At 51.0% G+C, this 20,898-nt stretch overlaps 1 protein-coding gene across 3 annotated transcripts in view; it reads left to right on the top strand.

The window, feature by feature from the left end:
* The window catches only part of Nfam1 (NFAT activating protein with ITAM motif 1), a 35,343-nt gene that overhangs the window by 10,844 nt on the left and 3,601 nt on the right, over nucleotides 1-20,898 (top strand). For 2 of the 3 annotated variants that reach the window (XM_021183262.2, XM_021183263.2), the window contains exons 2-5: nucleotides 5,795-6,042; nucleotides 7,137-7,249; nucleotides 11,716-11,814; nucleotides 20,745-20,831. In XM_021183262.2, coding sequence (XP_021038921.2) covers nucleotides 5,795-6,042; nucleotides 7,137-7,249; nucleotides 11,716-11,814; nucleotides 20,745-20,831 — 547 coding nt within the window. Of the gene's footprint in view, nucleotides 1-5,724; nucleotides 6,043-7,136; nucleotides 7,250-11,715; nucleotides 11,815-20,744; nucleotides 20,832-20,898 lie in introns of all 3 variants that reach the window. The other variant, XM_021183261.3, reaches the window with a different exon arrangement.

The following is a 20,898-nucleotide window of genomic DNA, read 5'->3' on the forward strand; positions in this document are numbered from 1 at the left end:
ATCTCCCTCTGTGGCTCTTCCCTTCTTTGTAGCACTTGGAGCTGCAGAAAGCTGAGTCCTCTTTGATCTGCTCTGGGAAGTGGACTGTGGGTGGGCTTAGCAGTGGCCTGTGCTTCCTGCTTGGAAGTGTATGTGAGGACAGGGAGAGACGTGGAGGACAGAGAGACCAAATGAGACAGCGCCAAGCTGAGCACAGAGCCTAGGGCCAGTGGCTCTCAACCTTCCCAAGGTTGCGGCCCTTCAATACAATTCAAGTTGTGGTGACCCCAAATATACAATTATTTTCACTGCTACTTTGTAACTGTGATGTTGCTACTGTTGTGGATTTTAATATAAATATCTGTGTTTTCCAATGGCTCCAGGTGACCCTTGCGAAAGGGTCATTTGACCACCAGAGGGGTCACAACCCAGAGGTTGAGACTCACCGGTCTAGGCTTTACCTGTCTCTGGACCTTCTTGTCTACCTCCCCCTGTATGTACCCCCGAGACCTCACTCTCTGGGGTGCCCCTCCTTTCTATGCCCTGTATCTCCTCATCAACTTTGACACAGGCTCACAGTCTTCTCTCCAGAGCTGTCACTCTACTAGAATAGAGGGATAGCCTACCCCACCCAGCTTGATTTCCAGTTTCCCCTGCCTCTACCTTCACACAGGCTCAGGGATCTCCTTCAGAGACCTATATCACCCCCCACCCCCATCCATCCACACACTCACTTGACCTCCAGTTCTTCCTGCATCTCTCTTCCTGTCTAGGCCACCATCACACAGCCTTCCAGGCTCGCATCCAGAGACACTCTTACCTGGGCTTTGGTTCCTCCTGCTTCCCCTTTCCCACTGTGTCAAAAGGAGGTGCCCCAAGCAGCTGCAAGCTAGAAAGCCCATTACCCTCCCCTATCTTCTCACCCACTGCCCTACTCTGCCCTCACCCCGCCCAGCCCTGTGCCTGCAGCCTTCCTGAGCTTGCCAAAATGGAGGCATTGAGCCCCTTCCTGTACACAGTGACACACAAGGTTCTTGGGATTGTCTCTCAGTGCCTGGTTTGTCTCAACTCAATCTGCCTAGAAGACATGGAGCTTTGAACTTGACTAGAAAAGCCACTGTGGCTCGTGTCAGGGCCCGTTGGACCCTCAGTAGCTCTGGTCACTCTGAGAAAGTCACAAGTCTTTGGCCACTTGAAATCACCAATGAGTCCTGCCTCTTCAAAGGTCCAACCCTGTAACAGCCATGCTGATCTTGGCAACTGCCAAGGTTGGTCTCACAAGTCTGTAGAGGGTGGGGCCGGATCTCCTCATCTCTCTCCCACTCAGACACCCTCTCCTGTCCTTCCACATGATCACCCTGAGTGGAAGTAGAGAGAGGAACTTTGTGTAAGGTCAGGGTCACTGTGCTCTGGGGATTGTAACGACAGAAGGTTCCACACAAATCAGGGGGTGGTGGTGCACACTTTTAATCCCTTGGAACTTTCTAAGTTCAAGGCCAGTCTGGTGTACAGAGTAAGTTCCAGGACAGCCAGGGTTATACAGAGAAACCCTGTCTTGAAAAACTAAAACCAAAACCAAACCAAACCAACAACCAACCAAACAACCAAACAAACAAGCAAAACAACCAAACAAAGAAAAAAAACAAAACCAAAAAAACCAAACAAGCAAATGAAGAAACTAAACCAAGCCACTCAAACACACTTCAGGGCCTTCTCAGCGTCTTAGAATCCGGGGTCCACTCAGCCCTGCTCCTGGGGTACTTATCTCCAAAGATAGTCACATGAAGAGAACTGCAGAGAACGACCAGCCAGCTCCCTGTCCTGGGCACATTGTCCTGTCAGTGATATGATGCCAGAGTTCAAAGATCCATGAGACCAGAGCCAAAGGGCATGTAACCACTTGTCTGTGACGGGACTGTGCAAATGTGACCACTGCCGGGATCTGACAGAGTGCCTTCATTGGCCGGTGAATCATGTATGACCCCTTTTCCCTTTCATTTAACATATAATTATTTAGCGAGTGTGTGTGTGTGTGTGTGTGTGTGTATACACGTATGTATGTTCTCTGGTATGAGTTTGGCTGTCAGAGGATAACTTGAGGGAGTCTGTTCTCTTTTTCTACCATGTGGATCCCAACAATCAAACTCAGGCCATCAAGCTTGGTGACAACTTTCTTCCCCACTGAGCCTGCCTGCCTTCCTTCCTTCCTTCCTTCCTTCCTTCCTTCCTTCCTTCCTTCCTTCCTTCCTTCCTTCCTTCCCCCTTTCCTTTTTTTTTTGAGACAGGGTTTCTCTGTGTAGCCCAGGCTGTCCTGGCACTCACTCTGTAGCCCAGGCTGGCCTCTAATGCCTGTAGAGAACAGAGGAGGGCACTGAATCCCCTGGAACTAGAGATATAGAAGAATGTAAACTGGCCATGTGGGTGCTGGGACTTGAACCTGGGTCCTCTGGAAGAGCAGCCAGTGCTCTTAACTGCTGAGCCATCTCTCTAGCTCCACACTGAGCTATCTTGCCAGTCTGGCTCTCTGTCTTTTGGTTGTTTGCTTTGTTTTGTTTGTCTGTGGAGAGGGCTTACTATAATTGCCTCATGCTAGTGTACCTGTGTCATACCTGGCTAGACTTTCTATCCATGTACTTTTCCTTCTGTTTCTGGATATCCACTTCCAAGTCATAGAAGTCTTCAACTTCCAGGTGTCTCCCAACCTACCCAGAGAGCCTTAGTACTCCCTCCCCTCCCACTCTAGGCTTCCTGGTTTCCATGGATGCCTTTCTCGCCACACAGGATGCTGACAGCTACCTAGTACCTCTTCTGAATTTGTGTGTATGTTTGGGGCACAGCAAGCACTAGAGAAGAAAGCTTCATGGACTTAGAATTTCTCTAGGCTCATCTGCAGCTCTGGACCTTAAATGGGGGCCACTTCTCACTGACAGACCAATGGAGTAAAGTGGGGAGGGGGGCTGGGAACCCCAGCTAGCTAGGTGGTCCAGGTTGTGGGGTGCTGATGCCCCAGCAAAGGAGAAACAGTGAGAGACTCCATCCTCAGGCCAGACACCCCGACTACAGTGCACTGAGATTTCCCCTCACTCTTGGCTGTCTCTAGACAGTTGTCATTGCTTATATGACATGGAAGGAGCTGTGTCCTCTCTCCTGCTTTAGACACAGCACTTTCACCAGGCCCCGAGTCTCTCATTCCAGAGTCTCCATGTACTCTGGCTGGCCACAGCCATGCACTGAATTTTCATGATCCCAACCCTTTACCCTTAAAATGGTGAATTCCACAAGGCTGTAGAACAATAGACATCTATTTTTGTAGATGTTTCCAGAATTGTAAAGATCGAGTTAATTACCCTGGCAGATTCCATCACTTTTTAGAAGGGTGCCTTGAGCAGAGGGGGATTTTTTTTTTTTAAAAAAAGATAATTGGATAGATATCTTGCAGCCAGGAAAAATGGGAAGGTGGCTTTGTCACGTTGGCAATGTGACCTTCCCTAGTCTGAGAGAGGTCTCAACTCTGGAGAACCAAAAGGTCCCAGGGGAGAAGGCTTGACCACTTTCCAGGTCTCTTGGTTGGATTACAACCTCCATCCTTCACTTTGGAAAGCCTGGGGAAACCAGCCAGGCCCTGCTTACCCTGGCAGCCTAACAAGGGCATAGTGAGAGCCCATCGGGAGGATCAGATGCTGGGAGCCCCCGAGGAACCAAGTCTGGGATCTTAGGAATTGGCCATAGGAAGAAATAGAGGCCATAGGAAGGGGGTGCAGGTTAAGAGGCCCTAGAGAGAGCACTCCTCAGGTAAGGGGCACCATGGGGGCTGGTTCATAGACAGGCCTCAGAGAGGGTGTCTGTGGGTACAGGGAGACACTGGAAGAGAAGCTAGAGAAGGGTGGAAAGAGCTGTGTGACAGATGAGCCTCTGGCAGGGTGGGCATAGCTCTCAATCATTTGGAGTTCGTGCCATCCTCTGGCTTCATATACTTTCCAGTCCATCTGAAAGCCTGGGAGGTCATGCCACAGCACCTGCCCCCACCTCCTCTACCCAGCTGTATTTGTTAGGGTTTTCCTGCTATGAACAGATACCATGACCAAGGCAACTCTTATAAGAGACATTTAACTGGGGCTGGCAGGTTCAGAGATTTCAGTCTATTATCAGCATGGTAGCATCCAGGCAGACATGGGGCTGAAGGAGCTGGGAGTTCTACATCTTCATCTGAAGGCAGACAGGAGAAGACTGACTTCCACTTGGTTAGGAGGAGGGTCTTCTTGCCCACCCCCACAGTGGCACACTTCCTCCAACAAGGCCACACTTCCTAATAGTGCCCCTCCCTGAGCCAAGCATATACAAACCACCACACCAGCCACTCAGACTACCTCTACCCGGAATTAAGGCTTCTTAACAGCAAAGCTAGAATCCTGCTGTGCTGGTATTTGGTGTGCATACTATAGACAAACTCAGCTGCTCTGCAAAGAATAAGAGGACAGTGCCTACCTGAGGGAAGGCCAGGACAGGGACTGCTTGCTAGGAAGGGGACCTAGGCACCACCTCAGTCAATACTCCCAAAGTGACCATTGTCCTACTCTGACAGTGACCAGGCCTTTAACAGTGCCCCTTGTTCTTTAGGGAGTGGCGTGTCTCTTATAGGTTCAACAGCAAACTCAAAATATCAGCCAGTTCAAAACTGTAAGGATTCACTGGAAAAATCCCCTCCACCCCCCACCCCACCCCCGCCCTGGAGTCTTTCAGGAGGCCCAGCCTCCCCTGAAGGCCCTTCCCCCAGAGGAAAGCTGAAGAGGCCAGACAAGACCCTCTTGGCTTCCCGCCAGCCCACACCACAGGCAGGAGGCCCACAGCTCAGTTTCTTCAGCAAAATAAATCTTGAGACTCTCTAAGCGTCTCAAAACGCACGATCTTCTCCCGATTAACAAGCCGGCCTGCATGTTCTTGGCTGCTTGCTGCCGACCTCAATTTAAAAACTGTCTGCTGTTTAGCTGCTGGAGAGGAAGGGCCCGGGAGGCATGGAATATTGAAGCCGAGAGCCCCGTGCTGCCAAAGCCGGGGGCGGTGGCTGTTGACCCTGCTCCAAATCTGAACAGCATCCCAGAAGCCTGTGGGAGGCCCAGCCAGGCCAGCCTGCTGTGTTTGGGGGGTGGGGGGGGCGGTGTTCAGACTGTCTTTGGATGAGTATGAGGTACCGGGGGTGGCTTTGGTGGAGCTGGCCTTGTGAAGGGTATTGAGCACAAAGTGGCCACGTATTAGCAGGTCTGAGTTATTGGAGGACAGACCCCTGCGGAATGGCCTGTTATATATACCACATGGAGACTTGACAAAGTTCTCGGAGCCCCAGTTCCCAGAGAATGGCCTATCTCTGCCCACTGGCCAGTCTTCCCTGCTGACCGAGCTGTGGGAAGACCTGCTCCTTCTGTCCCTTGCCAGGAAGTGCTTGGGTTTTCTGCCTTCTCCCTTTTCTTACTTCTTCACTTAGCTTTTGGCTCCTTAGCTATATGTATAACAAATGGGGGCTGCCTTTGTCGTGTAGGAAGGAAAGGGGCTAGGAGCAGGGGCTCTGAGGTCCCATCAGCCTTGGGTGTTACCTGTTACTGCCCCAGTGATTGGCCTTCCTGACTCTCAGTCTTCCTCCAGTCTCTTTGAGGGTCTCGCTGTGCAGTCAAACATGCAGGAGGCACACATGGGGTGAAGAGACTTCCAGTGAACTGTCACTTTACCCTGTTGTTCCCCCCCCCCCAACAGGATTGGTATCATTGACCCATACCAGCCCTCCTATCATGGTGTCCCTGGCAAACACCGATGTGTCCTTCAGCTGCAGAATCGAGGACTTCACAGGACTTCAAAGAGATTTGCCTGTTAACTTGTTTCATACGGATATCCATGGCCGGAGACGCTGGGAGAGGCAGATTAACTGCCAACACAGACCTGGCATGGAGAACCATACCAAGGATTGCATGGTTAAACTCAGCCGGCCAAACACATCAGCCACAGGCATTTACTACTTCATAGTCGAGGTAGAGGAAACATATCAGAGCGATGGCGTTGTCATTCTGGTCAGAGGTAAGGCCGCCTCTCAGATCCTTCTAGGCAGAAGGAAATGCAAACTCACCAGCAGTTTCTCTGCCTCGTCTTCCAGCTTTACAAACAGAACAGAAGCACCCCGAGGAAAACCCCACCCTTCAAAGGGGGGCAGGCACCCCCACCTTTGTGTTGAAAGAGAAGGGGCCCAGTCTGTGGATCTTCCTCTTACGGTCTTGGACAAGTGACTTACATGAGGTCACTCAGACCACTGGTGCCGTTTGCAGTGCAGGGGTTAGGCATGCACACACGTGGGCTTGTGGGGGCCCTTGCTTGGGTGAGGATTTGCTTTGCGTCCCTGACTCTTAGTTATGATCCTCGGTGATGTGAGACCCACAAAGGTAAGGGCAAGCCGTGGTCAAAGCCTTGGTTCTTTCTCTGTCCTCCTCTGCGAGTCCCACTGGAAGGGGTTGGGGACTTCAGAATCCCTCAGATCTGGCTTTGAATTCCTGTCTTAGTGCTTGCCTGGATGTGAACTTGGGCCTGACATGGCAGTACTTTGCCCATTAAAGACTTTAGCGGTGTTGGACAGCAGAGACTGTGAGGGCTGCTGCCTGGTGATGGTTACGTTCTAAGTAACTCCTCTGGGCTCACAAGTGGATCATTCTCTGTGCATTTTTGCCAGCCAGATGGAGGCAGGGGAGAAGGCTAGAGGGAGGACTCAGGAGGAGGGGATATTTACCCCTTGTCTATTCCTGGTGTGACTTTCCTTGTAAGCCAGTGTGAGCCTGTCTCCTCAATCCACACAACACACACTCATATAACCATTATTTCAGATACAGGAGAGGAGGCCCCCAAAGATGATATGACTCACACAGGATCCCCTAGACAGCCCTCTGTGGTGGCAGCTCACTAAAGGAGCAAGTAACCCAGCCCTTGTCTCTAGAGAACCATGAATGTCGACATATACAGGAGCAAAGCCAAAGCCCTGAAGGGTCTCAGAGGGTCCTTGGAAAGGTTGGGAGTTGTAGAGAGTTAGAAATGGGTTGAAGATAAACTGAGGCTTTGGGGCTGGTGGGCCAGGTAGGCATCCATTTCTCCTGGAAAACTCACCACCTGCTCCCTGTCCTTTCCAGACACAGTGTACCATCCACCTGCATTCAAGGTCCAGGAGGCTCTGATGCTTGGCTTTACCAGCCTGATGAGTATCCTGAGTGTGCTGGGCACAGCACTACTGCTTTGGAAGAAGGTGAGGACCACATGGACATGTAATATGTTGAGTCTTGCCCTCCCCTATACTATGGAACTGGGGAGGCTTCTGGGACCAGGGGCTGCCCCTGTCACATCCTAGACTCTGGGAAGGATACTGCATCAGCCCACAGGCCCACTTTGTCCCTACTGAAAGAGAGAGGGGCTCTTTAGACTCTGCCAGCTTGCTCATTCCTCTAAGAATCTGGGAGAAGCTGGGTGGTACTGCACACCTTCAATCCAGTGCTGGGAGGCAGAGGCAGGTGGATCTCTGTGTTTGAGGCCAGCCTGGTCTACAGAGTGATTTTTCAGGACAGCCAGAGAAACCCTGTCTTGAAAAAAATCAAAAAACAAAACCCCCAAAAGGTGGGAGAAGACAAAGGCTCTTATGCTGTCCCCAAACAGAGCCCTGCCTAGATACCCAGCAATGTACAGTGAAAAAGACTAAACAATGCTGTGTGCCCAGCTCATCTAGCTCCTGTGTTCCCTTCCATCACTCTGTGAAGACATTTCTTCCTGTCTCACAGCCCCACAGAGAGAGGCTCAGAGAGGCTGTGATCTGCTCATGGTCATATAGAAAGCACTTGACAGAGTAAGGGCTAGAGGGCTTATGAAGGGGACAGTTTGCTCTAGCTCTTTGCCTGGCTGTTTTGTTTGTGGTGGCTCCCTGGGGTAGCTGACTCCCTGGGAGAGCTGACTCCCCACTGGGTTAATCTCATCATCTCTCAGTGGTCTCTTCATTCATGCATGTCCCCTGCGGCAGCCACAGCCTGTGCCACATAGTAGGTACTCAGTAAATATCTGCTGAAGGGAGTATAATTTGCAGAATCCTTTCAGGGTTACTAGTAATACATGGATTAACTTCTTAAGTGGACCTTAGCTGAGTACCTACTATGCACCAGGCATTATATTAAAGGTTAGGAGGAACCCAGAGGAAACAAGAAGACTAAAATCTCAAGATAGCATGCTTAGGGGCTGGGGAAGGGGCTTAAGAACACAATCTCGGGGTTAGGCTTGTATTCTAAGTCTGCCCCTTACCAGCTCTGCAAGATTGGACAGGGTAATCATTGCCTCCCTGCCTCCCTGCCTCCCTGCCTCCCTGCCTCCCTGCCTCCCTGCCTCCCTGTTTCCCTGCCTCAACTGAGATCTCTCTCATGGCAATTTCGAGCAGAGGCAGTTCCCAGCATCCTGGCTGTGGACAGAAGGGATGGGGGTGGGGATGCTCGGATAGTCCTCAGTTACTCTGAGCACCAGGGCAGCTACTCTCCTGAGAGGGTGGCAGTCAGGTGTAGCTATGCCTCCTGCAAACAGTGGCAGCAGCGGTGGTCCTGGCAGGTCCTGGACACCTTTCTCAGAGAGCCCTTCTGTGCACCTGGGTGACTGGTCTGCCTCGAGGCTTGTTTCTCTGTATTGATGAGCTGCCAGGCCCCTTCCGGAGCTCTGGACCTGTATAGTGAGTGTGATGACAAATGATGTATGGGGCCGACAGCATCTCTACCTTGTGTGTCCAGAAAACTCACTCTTGAGGACTGTAAGCCTCCTGCCTCCCAGCGCCTGGGGGCTCAGGATTAAGCCTTGGCTTGTGCACTCATTCCTATGTCCAATTCCTCAGTCTCTCCAGGGTCCGGCCCCTTCTCCCCCATCCTGGTCTGGGCCCCATGCCCTCTTCAGGGTCCTTGCTTGCCTCCCCCAATTCTACTATACAAGCCCGGGCTTCTACATTTCTGTTGTCTCCCCACCTGAGTGCAGCCTCCTCCCCGCACCCCCACTACCACAGGACAGGGACTTGTTGTCTCTGGTGCCTGGCACATAGTAGGTACTGGTGGGAGGAATTATGGGATATGTACATGCTGATTCCCGAAAGATGAGTAGGAGCTGGCTAGGGCACGAGGAGGGAAAGGTGACGTCATGGCTTCGATTTCAAAAAGGGGGAAATTGAGGTTTAACAGGCTTCTTGGCCAGCTGCTAGTGGTGCACAGAGAGCTAGGTCTCAGCCCAGACCTGCTGACCTTCACTGCATCCTACTGGGGAGAGAGAGCATGGGTAACAGAGAGCTAGGCATGATGGGAGAAACTGTGCTAGCTGGTTAGCGTATATGATAATCACAATCTAAAGGGGCTCATTTTGGCTGCTTGGGTCCTAAGGCCGAAAGAGCTGGCTCCAGGGGACAGAGAGCATCCCCAACCTCCACATAAAAACATAACCCAACCAAGTCTTCAACGGTGCTCCTCCTCTGCCCCTATAGGAGTCCCACCTCGGCCCATGCCTCCTGGCTGGCTGGCTGGACAGGGCTGGAAGAGCCTTCGACCTCCTCCCACTACCCACAAGCTTCAATCCACCTTGCACCTGCATATGGAGGTGGATGAGAGCAATTTCCATTGCTCTCATCAGTGGATGGACCATTTCCATTTCCTGTGGCTCTCACTGTTCTCCAGTCCCCTACCAGTAAAGACACCCGTGTCATTTGGTATTCTGTGGCCTTGGTCTTGCCCGTATCCCTTACCCCGACCACTCTCCTTCCTCTTTCTCCTCTCCTCCTCCTCTCCCCTCTGCACACCCCTGACAATCTGCAGCTGTTTGTGGCTTTGAGCCTTTTCCTGAGGCCAACAGTGTGTAGCTCACCTCCCTGAGCTCCCAGGGCCAACCACAACCACAGCAGGCCATAGAATCTCCAGTGCCATCCTGGCCCAGCATGGAGGAAGACTGGCACCGCTGCCCACAGGTGTCTCATACCCAAACCTGTCTTTTCCTGCTTTGACTCCAAAATGCTTATCCAGGTAGCCTCCAAATAGCCATTACCTGTGACCTGTCCTTCAGCTTTGGTGGCATCTGGACAAGCAGGCTTAGAAGGAGAGGGACTAGGACCCTAGCCATCTTGACTAGAAGGAGGTACATTGTGCCCCAAGGGTCCTAGAGGTCTGACTGTGACAGTGTCTTCAGCAACAGACAGTCAAGGAGTTACCAAACCAGTGTTTCCTCCAGGGAGAGCCTCTTATTAGTTCCACAGGCCTCAGTTTCCCTCTCTGTTAAGTGGTAAGTCCATGACCACTCCCATGTCCCTTAAATGACAGATGACAAGGACAGGGTTCTTTCTGAATCATGAACCACACACAGATGGCACACACCTGTCTGTATGAGACCTACAGATTATCACAAAACAGAAGACAACACCCTAGGTAACACTGGCTTGGGTTGGGATCTTAGTGAACACAGACGTAGGTTCAAATCCTGCCCCCGTCAATTATGGGCTGTGCGGTCTCAGCCAACCCCTGACTTCTTGGGGTTCATGTGCAGAGCAGAGTTGACCCCCCCGAGCAGGGAGCTCCTTTGCAGATTTGACAGCGAGCAGGAGCAACAAGGCATGTCTCCCTGCCTGGCCCCATGTTCAGAGTTGTACACACTGAGACTGGGGGGTGGCGCTGGCTTCTGCCTGTGAGTTAAGTAGCTCTTGAGTGCTAATCCGGGAGTAAATGGGCTGGGGATTGGCAGGTGGCCAGGGTTTTTAATTAGCTCCTGCCCTGAGATGAGGCCTGTTTGTCACTCCACTGTTGGCAGTGTGGTGCCTGCGATGAGGGGGGTGTCCAGACCGCCTCCCCCTGACTGTCACCCCAGCCCTGTGCTTTTCCAGCGGGGTGACCGTGTGCTCTCTGATTCCACTTGCCATTTGCTTCAGCCTTGGGGAGTTTTTCAGAGCTGGCTTGGTTCAGGCATCCTACCTAGAGCCTTCTATGCTTCCTGCTGCCCACACCGCCCTGCCTGTCATCCTCCCAGTCAGGACGTTTAGCCTCAGGCTGACCTCTCCTTAAGTTCCTCAGGTCTGCCTGCCTGATGTACTTCTGCCTGGAGCCCTCTCCTGTTCATGCTGAGCACACTCGGGTCCTCATGCTTCTCCCCTCTGCCCCTACTTCTTCCTGAGTCCCCGAGTGCAGGATGCTCTGCTGTGGTAAAGCTGCTACAGATTGCCCACCTCTCCTGCAAACGTAGACGTTCAGAAGGTCAGCAATCCAGCTGACAAAGGGTGTTCCGCAAATATGGGGTGGTTGACTGGGGGTTTCAGAATGCCATCAAGTGCCTCCCCTTCGTCCCCTCCTTTAATCTTTGCGATCGTCATGCCGAGGGGTGCTATTGCTGAAGACATTGAAGCTGGAGGGAAAACTTCCTTCAGGCCCTGGCTGGCATCCACTTGGGGCCCACTCATCATTTGGCCCCCAGGTCCAGGCCCTGTCTCCCCAGCGTCAGGCACTCTGCCTGTGACTATGAAGGCTCACCGTGTGTTGTGCCTTTGCAGTTCTGTTAGCTTCAGGCATCTCTCCCTGGAGAGGGTGGGTGGCAAGCGTTGAATGATTAACTTTTGTGTGGCCCCGTGACAATTGACAATGCTTCCCGCCTGCTGGGGTCTGTAAGGGAGGGAGAAGGGAGAGCTATTTCTCTTCAGCCTTCACAGCCTTGACTCCCTTCTCCCCACAGAAACAGATATCAGTTCTGGGCAAGCACACTGCTAAGACTTGTCCTGGTCTCAAATCCACCGTCGGAACCACAAAGCCTCCAGCAGAATCCGTCTACACGGTGAGTCCCAGGGCCCTTCTGCCTCTCTCAGACTTGACCCAGCACCTGACTAGCTGTGAGGTATTTCTTTGCCTCAAGTTCCTAATCTGCAAAATGGACACAATAATTCTACAGATTAGATATCTTTCTGTCTCTGTCTCTGCCTCTCTGTCTGCCTCTCTGTCTCGCTCTTTCTCTCTGTGTATCTTTCTGTGTGTCTCTGTCTGTCTGTATTTGTCTATCTCTGTCTGTCTGTCTGTGTGTGTTTTGTTGTTGTTGTTGCTTTTTTTTTTTTTTTTTCTTCCTCAGACTGGATTTCTCTGTGTCTGGTTGTTCCAGAACTCACTTTGAAGACCAGACTGACCTCAGAAATCCGCCTGCCTCTGCCTCCAGAATGCTGGGATTAAAGGGGTGCGCCTCCAACATCTAACCAAATTAGATATTGCTACAAAGGTGAAAGGAGAGGCGATGTGTGGGCCCCTTCAGGAACATGAGGCAGCCAAGCAAACGCTGGCAAGGATGAACAAACTTCCTCCATCTGACCAGATTATCCCCCAACCCAGCATGCAAGTCTCTTCCTCCTTCTATTGCACAAGCGATATTGAAGCAGAAACAGGAAAAGTCACGAAAAGAGGAAAGGGCCAGGCGCCGTGCCACACCCTTGGGTTTTTGCTCATCCACCCACTCCCTTCCCCATTTACCCCTCTGTCACAGCAGCACTCCACACGGGACTGTGTGTGTGTCACATGTATTCTCCACCCCCACCCCCTACACAGCTATACAGTTCTCACAGTTACAGGGGAAGGGCCTAAAGAGGCTGTGCCTGCCTGGCCACCTGGACAAAAGACTGTCCCTGGGGGCTGTGTTGCTTACAGTCTGTGAGTAGTGTGCACCTTCAGTGTAGAGAAAGGGAAGGTTTTGCTTCCACTGTCAGCCATAACCACCAGGCTCCTGGCTCTAGGCCTGGCCTGTTGGGTAGCCAAGTCCGTAGTCTGAAGGTGCTTGCCAGTCATCCCTGTATACACGAGAGATCTAGCCACAAAACCCCACCCGGAGCAAGATCAGAATTCGGCTATGTTCACCGAGGGTGGGGTGGGTGGCAATGAGGCCAAGGAATGTTTCCCTGGGGGCAGCATTGACAGCTCTAAGAACAGGACAGTTCTCAAAGGGCCCTCAGTTGCTCCTCCCCGGGGACTTCCCGCAAGCTGTCGCAGCGTATGCCACCCCAGACTCCCCCACATTCTCTCTTCCTTCCCAGTGACTCAACGCTATGAGAGATGATGGTGTTAGCTGCTACACGTGAAAATCAATCTCTCTCTTTCAATCAATCTCTCCCTCCCCCTCCCTCCCCTCTCCATTTCTCTTTCTTCTGAGAATAAATTCCAAGGTCTTGTACACGCTAGGCAAGAAGGAAGTGCCGCACCACTGATCAGCACCCTCAGTCCTGATACTGCTTTTATTTTGAGGTTTTTGTTTGGACACCTGTTGCCCAGGCTGACCTTGAACTCCTAACCCTCTCGTCTCCACCTCTAGAGTACTGGAATCACAAGCTTGAACTTTACCGTCCAACTGTACTTCAAAAACTTTAGAACGGCACAATTAGGGAAAAAAAGATCTATTTTGATTTTTGGGGGAAGTGGGGGTTTTGAGATAGGGTTTCTCTGTGTAGCCCTGGCTGTCCTGGAACTCACTTTGTAGACCAGGCTGGCCTCGAACTCAGAAATCCACCTGCTTCTGTCTCCCGAGTGCTGGGATCAAAGGCGTGCGGCACCACGCCTGGCGATTTATTTGATTTTAATATATACTTGAGTGTTTTGCCTATGTCTGTGATCTATAGTTTCTTAGTGTAGCCCTGGCTGTCCTGGAACTCACTCTGTAAACCAGGTTGGCCTTGAACTCACAGAGATCTGCTTGCCTCTGCCTCCTAAGTGCTGGGATTAAAGGTGTAGGCCTCTCCCCTGACTCCACAGAGAATTTTTAGTTGTTTCACTAGTGTTCTGTTTTGTTTTTTAATAATTTGCTTAATTAAAAAAAAATACTTGTCTGAGGCCTGGCAAGATGGCAGTTAAGGGTGCCGGCTGCTCTTCCAGAAGACCTGGGTTCGATTTGCAGCACTTGCACGGCAGCTCACTGCAGCTGTCTGCAACTCCAGTTGCAGAGGATCTGGCACCCTCCTACAGAGATACATGCAGGCAAAATACCAAGGCACATAAAAATAAACAACTCTTTTAAAAAATATATTAATTTTTTGTCTCAGGGAGAGTGTGTGCTTGCCCCAACGTGTATTTGGGGAGGGCAGGGGAAAACTTATGGAAGTTGGGTCTCTACCACTCTGTGGGCTTTGGGGTCTGACTGAGCTCCTCAGGCTCAGTGATTGGCTCCTGTATTTTCTCTCCTCAGCCGTCTCACTGGGCCCTCGATTTATTGTTCTATAATGTTCCTTATCTCTGACTATCATTTGTATGTACATATATTCAGACTTTTCTGAACTCTGCTGAGACTTGGTCGTTTTACCTGACGCTCTGTGCATACTTGGGAAACATCCACTTTATTCATGGCAAGTGGGGATTCCTTATACGTCCATGAGAGCCAGTTTGCTGATCATGTTGCTAAAATATTCTGTACCCTTGTCGATCCCTATTGATTTTCTTTGTCTATCTTATTGGCTGTTAAAAGAAGTGAGTTCTCTGCCGGCGAGACGGTGGATTTATGTATTTCTCCTCCTAACCGTGTCTGCTTCGCTTTCTTTCGAATGCAGAGGGTCTCACACGTTGTGACGTCAGAGAAGCTGTACCACTTCAGCTTTGTGTTCAGAAACCTGACCTACTAGGAGTTTTTAGAGTGGGTCAGAGGCAGAGCCTTGTGTTTGTTTGGTTTTAGGCGGGGCCCCACCATGTTAATTCCTGCTGCTCTGGGACTTGCTGAGTCTACTACTTAAGCCTTCCGAGTCCTGGTTCTGTGGTGATTAATACGGGTCTAGTCACACAGCACTGCATTTGCGGCTCCTAGCACACTGTGATACCTTCCGCCTTAAATTCCTCATCTCCGAACTGTGTCTGCTCTGGTCGCCCTCCCCCTCTCTACAGATCACAGAACTCTCCAGGGTGCCTTTTTTTGATGCCTCTTCTTTCTATTTTTTTTATTATTTTACATTTAAAAAAAAATCTGTGCATGTGTGTGCCTGCGCAGACCATCTGTCTATGGGAATGTGGAGGTCAGAGGTCAGAGGACATCCTCGAGCACTGTGTTCAATTTCTACCTTAGCTGAGGCAGGGACTCCTTGAGTTCATTACTTCATCCTTCAAGGCTAACACAGCCTGTGAGCTTCTGGAAACTTCCAGGGACTCTCCTGCCTCTGCCTCTCATCTCACTGGAACAAGGCTGGACTTACAGGCTATGCACTAGCCATGCCTTCTAGCTGGACTTATGAGCCATGCCTGCTTTTACATTGGTTCTGGAGATTTGAACTCAGGTCCACACACGTGTGGGGCAAGTGCTTTCTTTACCCACACTTCAGCCCTCCCCTCTCTTTTGTGACTGGCTAGTCTGCCTGTCACCCTTCACCAGAGCTTCCGTCCTCAGTCTTGTGGTTATATCCAGCAGGCAGCTCTGGGTCCTTGCGTCCCTTGATGAGAAGCTTCTGATAGTGCCCCCTCCTCCTTGATTCTAGAACATTCCATTCTCTCTTGATCCTCCCCTGAGTTATTGCTACACCTCTTCAGCCCCAGCTCACTGCTCTTCTGGAACTATGGAACCCTAATCTCCAAGTGTTGGTATAGACATGGGGCTCGGGCCTGGGACCCTGGTCCTCTTTTATCTACACTATCCTGGTCTCATTGGAAGGGTTCTAAACACCACCTGTGTCTGGAGCAGCCTCAACTTATGCCTTAGACATCAGAGAGCCTTGGACCCAGCTCTACCAGGAGGTCTCATCCGCACTTCTCAACCAAACTCCAACTCTTCAGGCCCTGGGTGCCTCCTCCTTTCACTCTCACCCTGGGAGATGCTGGCTGTCCCCTCAGTCACTTGGCCCAGCCACTTGAAGATGTTCTTTCTGTCATCACCTGCCTTAGCTATCGCTGTGATGAAACACTAACCAAACAGCAGCTGGGAGGAATGCTTCTACATTCTTAGTCCTTCACTGGAGGAAGTCAGGGCAGAAACTCAAACGGGGCAGGGACCTGGAGACAGGAGCTCATGCAGAGGCCATGGAGGGGTGTTGCTTACTGATTTGCTTCACAAGGCTTGCTCAGCCTGCTTTCTTGTAGAACCCAGGACGACCAGCTCAAGGATGGCCCCGCCCACAATGGGCTGGGCTCTCTCCCATCAATCACTAATTAAGAAAATGCCTTACAGCTGGATCTTTTGGAGCATTCTCTCAATTGAGGTTCCCTCCTTTCAGAAGACTCTAGCTTCTGTCAAATTGACTTAAGACTAGCCAACAGACACATCACCTAATCTGATCCACTGGCCGGCCTTGCTTCAGGCATACGTAGGTAGCTTTCCCTGTTTCAGCCTCTCCTGTCTCTTGGTGGTGTTCCTGCTGTTGCTCTCTCTTCAGGTGCTTATGTTCATCCTTGTCTGTCTTCTGCCTGGAAGCAGCCAGAGCTGTTGCATTAAGCCATTGATAAATCACCCTCTGCTTAGCACCTTGGTGACTTGGAGACTAATCAGCAGCAGTCTTACTAGAGAAACCCTTACAAGATGAGGAAAGGAGCGGGACTTCTAGGAGTCGTCACACTGGGAGCAGGACCTGTGAAGGAAGAGAAAGGAGGGCACTGTCTTAGTTAGGGTTTTACTACTGTGAACAGACACCATGACCAAGGCAACTCTTATAAAGGAAAACATTCAATTGGGACTGGCTTACAGGTTCAGAGGTTCACTCCATTATCATCAAGGCAGGAACATGGCAGCATCCAGGCAGGCATGGTGCAGGCAGAGCTGAGAGTTCTACAACTTCATCCGAAGGCTGCTAGTGGAAGACTGACTTCCAGGCAGCTAGGGTGAAGGTCTTCAGCCCACGCCCTCAGTGACACACCTATGCCAACAATGTCACACCTTCTAATAGTGCTACTTCCTGGGCCAAGCATATACAAACCATCACAGACACCATGTAAGTACCCTGAGCAGCTACCATAGTAGGGCTGTCAGGAATGTTCAAGTCTCTGAGCAGGATGAGGTTGCTCAAGTCCCAATCCCTTCCTATTCCTGCACATGGAAAAGCAATTCTTTTCTTTTCTTTTCTTTTCTTTTCTTTTCTTTTCTTTTCTTTTCTTTTCTTTTCTTTTCTTTCCTTTTCTTTTCCTTTCTTTTCTTTTCCTTTCTCTTTCTTTTCCTTTCCTTTCTCTTTCTTTCTGTCTGTCTGTCTGTCTGTCTTTCTTTCTTTCTTTCTTTCTTTTTTTTTTTGTTGTTGTTTTTCAAGACAGGGTTTCTCTGTATAGCGCTGGTTGTCCTGGAACTCACTCTGTAGACCAGGCTGGCCTCGAACTCAGAAATCCACCTGCTTCTGCCTCCCAAGTGCTGGGATTAAAGGCATACGCCACCATGCCGTGCTCTCCCTTTCTCTCTCTCTCTCTCTCTCTCTCTCTCTCTCTCTCTCTCTCTCTCCCTCCCTCCCTCCCTTTGTCACCACATCTGGAGCAGCACTTCTTGAGACCACCACACCCTTTATAAGTTCCCGTCCCACCCAAGGTCAACATCAACATCCCTGTTTATAGCCTCTGAGCTGTCACTGCCGACTATCGAAGAGGCCCTTCCTATACCAGCGTTCTCCTGAGATAGCCCTTTCCAGTATAGTATATAGTATATAGTATGTAGTATGTAGTATGTAGTATACTTTATACTATAGTATATAGTATAATGTAGCATAGCATAGCATAGTATAGTATAGTATATAAATGACAACCTCCTCTGACCTCTCTCATGGCTTTCCAATGTCTTCATATCTGGCTCCTTTTCCTAAATGATTACAATCCCTTCCCCCCCCCAACCCCCCCTCCTAGTCCTGTACAAGCCCAGCACCCTGAAGTCTGCTCTGACTTTCCAGAATATCTTTGGTTATGAGGCCCGATACAGGGCAGAGTGAATGCCCATAGCCAGTGTGGGGCGTCAGCAGTATTTAGAGATCTCCTGTCAGCTCTGCCTGGCCCAGTGTCCCCTCCAGTGCCTCACTGTTGTCCTCGCTGATGTGGCTTTTCTTTTTCCTTAAGATTTATTTGTATGTGCATTGGTGTTTTGTCTGCGTGTATGTCTGTGTGAGGGTTTCAGATGCCCTGGAACTGAAGTTCTAGACAGTTGTGAGCTGCCATGTGGTTGCTAGGAATTAAACCCAGGTCCTCTGGAAGAGCTACCCAGTGCTCTTAGCTGCTGAGCCATCTCTCCAGCACCCCAGAAGTGACTTTTCTAGCACTTAGATGGGAAAATCTTCCCCAGAAGTGGGTTGGTGACTTCAAATGTACCAGGTCCCCAACCCAGAACTGCAATGCTCTTTCTCTACTGAATGCTCTTCCTTTCTAAACTGTGACCTCAGAGCTAGCCCGTGACCTCAATGCCCAAATGCTCTCAGAGAATGTGGCCCAGGTTCAGACAGCTGATTTTGCACTGTCCCAAGCAACCTAGAGGTTAGCCTCGACTCTCCCACCAGGCTAATGAGCATTTGTAACTGCTCATTGGGCAATAGGAAGCAAAAGGTCTGTCTATAGGACCTGAGACAGACAAGTGACCAGGGAGAGCCAAGCCCAGGAGAGCCCTAGCGTGGAGACATTCAGATAGCCCAGTCTAATCCAGTGTGGCCCTGCAGTGCAGAGTTGAGGCAGGCAGCTTCTCCCACCATCCCTGATCCCATTCCTGAGGAAGGCTAGGAAGACAGAGCGGGATCAGAGGTTCAGAAATGTCCTGCTGACAAGGCCTTACCCTGCATTTCCCAGCCTGCATGGCAGGTCATACCCTGAATGCAAATATAGCCAGCAGGTCAGGACCAGCAAAGGTTCCACTCTGCCACAGCTAAGTGAGCGCCACCCTTGCCTTTTGGAGCACAGACACCAGGAACAGGGTGCCCTTCCTTGTTTTAGTTTTTCGTCCCTGGCTTCTCTGGGCTTGCACCTGCTGGGGCAGCCCCTAAGAGTGGACACATGAGAGGGAACCACCTGTGATGTCCAGCTTTGTCAGGTCTGAGGAGGGTTTAAAAGGTCACAGTGTGACTGGACAACATGTCCCGTCCTGTGTGCTGAGAGGAGACCAGGGCTCCGGACAGGCACAGAGACCCACACTTGTCAGACCAGGCCTTGGAAATGAGGCAAATTGGAAAATCCTCTCGCAGACTCCACCCTGTCTCTGGCTCAGAGACGCTGTGAACAGTCCTCAGGACATCTATACCACCCATGTCTGATGCCCTTGAAGTTAGGGTCTCCCAAGTGCCAAATGGCTTATTACAGGGGTTTTCATGCGTGGCTACCTCTGGGTGCTTTCTTCCCTTCTCCCCTCCCACGTCTCCACCCTCCTCCTGCCTCTGAGCACCACCTGTCTCTCCAGCCTGCCTCACCAACCCCTGCTTGACTGTTGCCAGGGAAACCGCCTCCTTGGCAACAAGCCGGCATCCATCTGACAAGTACACCAGGGAAGGGAATGCTTCTGCCTCTTGCTTGGGCCGTTGCAAGCTCTGTTCTAGAGCCCAGATACACCCCAGCTGGGGTCGCAGAGAAGGGGAACGTTATGCCTTCCCTAGTGACCATCAAGCAACTGTATATTAAGCAACTACTATTTGCCTAACTTTGTGCAAGGCTCCTTATGTGCAACCTCATGTTTATTCATGTGTTGGGCCTGCAAGACAGATGTGATAGTTTCCATTTTGTGAATGGGGAAACTGAGGCACAGAGAAACAAAGAAGCTTCCCGTGGCTACAGATATCAGAGCCAAAAACCGAACCCGGTCTTGTCTGTCTTCAAAGCCTGGTTCTTCTCACCATCTTGGAATCTGTGGTTTGGTCTCTAAAGACTCTAAAGTAAACTGTCCCACAACACCTAGTAAGGTGTTCCCTTGCCAGCTCTCATTTGGCGGCATTCTTGGTGTGCCAAGTCCAGCTATAGAGTTAGGAGACAAACCAGGCATGGTCCCTATCCCCAGGAGGGTCCCAAGACTGAAGGTTATGGATGTGCATTGGGGAGTGGGCTGCTACAGAGAGCCCCAGGGGAAGTTCTCTCTCTGGTCATGGATTTGCAGGTGGTCAGAGGGGAGAGTGGGAGCATGCATTTCCATTAGAAGTGGAGCTTAGCTAGCCAGAGAGGGTGGCTGAAGGGATAAAGGGAAATGACTGGGAGAGAGAAGCATGTACTGGGCTCTGGAGTTCGATTCTGGATTCCTCCAGCGAGGCATAGGATTGATGGATGAGGAATGAGAGCCTCTCTTGGGTATCTCGGATGTCTGTGAGCCCAGGATGGGTGATGAGTAAGAGGAGACTTGGAAGGTGGATGGATATCTCACAGGCAGAGTCTGAACCAGGGAGTGAGTGAGGGCTGAAGTCAGCAGGGGACCTGAGTGTTATGCAGAGGGATCCCCACTGCTAGGGCCTCAGGGACCTAAGGACCAGCAGAGGTGGTCCAAAAAAAAAGGCATGTCCTTTCACCAGCCAGGTGCAAGTCTGGACAGAGTCCAGGGTTGATGGTGGTGCTTGAAGAGAAGTTGTGAGGTACAGACAGAAGCAGCTCGTACAATTAGGACAGGGACTTAGGTGGCTTATGACTGACAGTTTTAATGGTGTGACTGCTCACAGCATGGGGGCAGTGTGTGCGTGTGTGTGTGTGTGTGTGTGTGTGTGTGTGTGTGGTGGGGGCATTGTCCTCCCCTGGGCTTCCACAGCATATCAGGTTAACAACAGGCAGGAAGGATTGCTCCAGGAACCTGGGGACGGCCTTTCTCTGTACCTGCCACTGATCCCGGTGCCCTATTTCCTGTAGTCCCTACAGCGTCGAGAGACGGAGGTCTACGCCTGTATGAAGGAAGAGACTGGAAGCCCTGTCTTTAGCCAAAGCCCAGCCACCAAGGTATGCCCTGGGGCTGGGGACCCTGGAGCCTGGTTCCTTCTGTTCCTTCTGACCCATGTATATGCCA

This window comes from Mus caroli, unplaced genomic scaffold (assembly GCF_978045245.1).
Source record: "Mus caroli unplaced genomic scaffold, Mus_caroli_1 scaffold_16, whole genome shotgun sequence".
In the NCBI taxonomy this organism is placed as follows: Eukaryota; Metazoa; Chordata; class Mammalia; order Rodentia; family Muridae; genus Mus; species Mus caroli.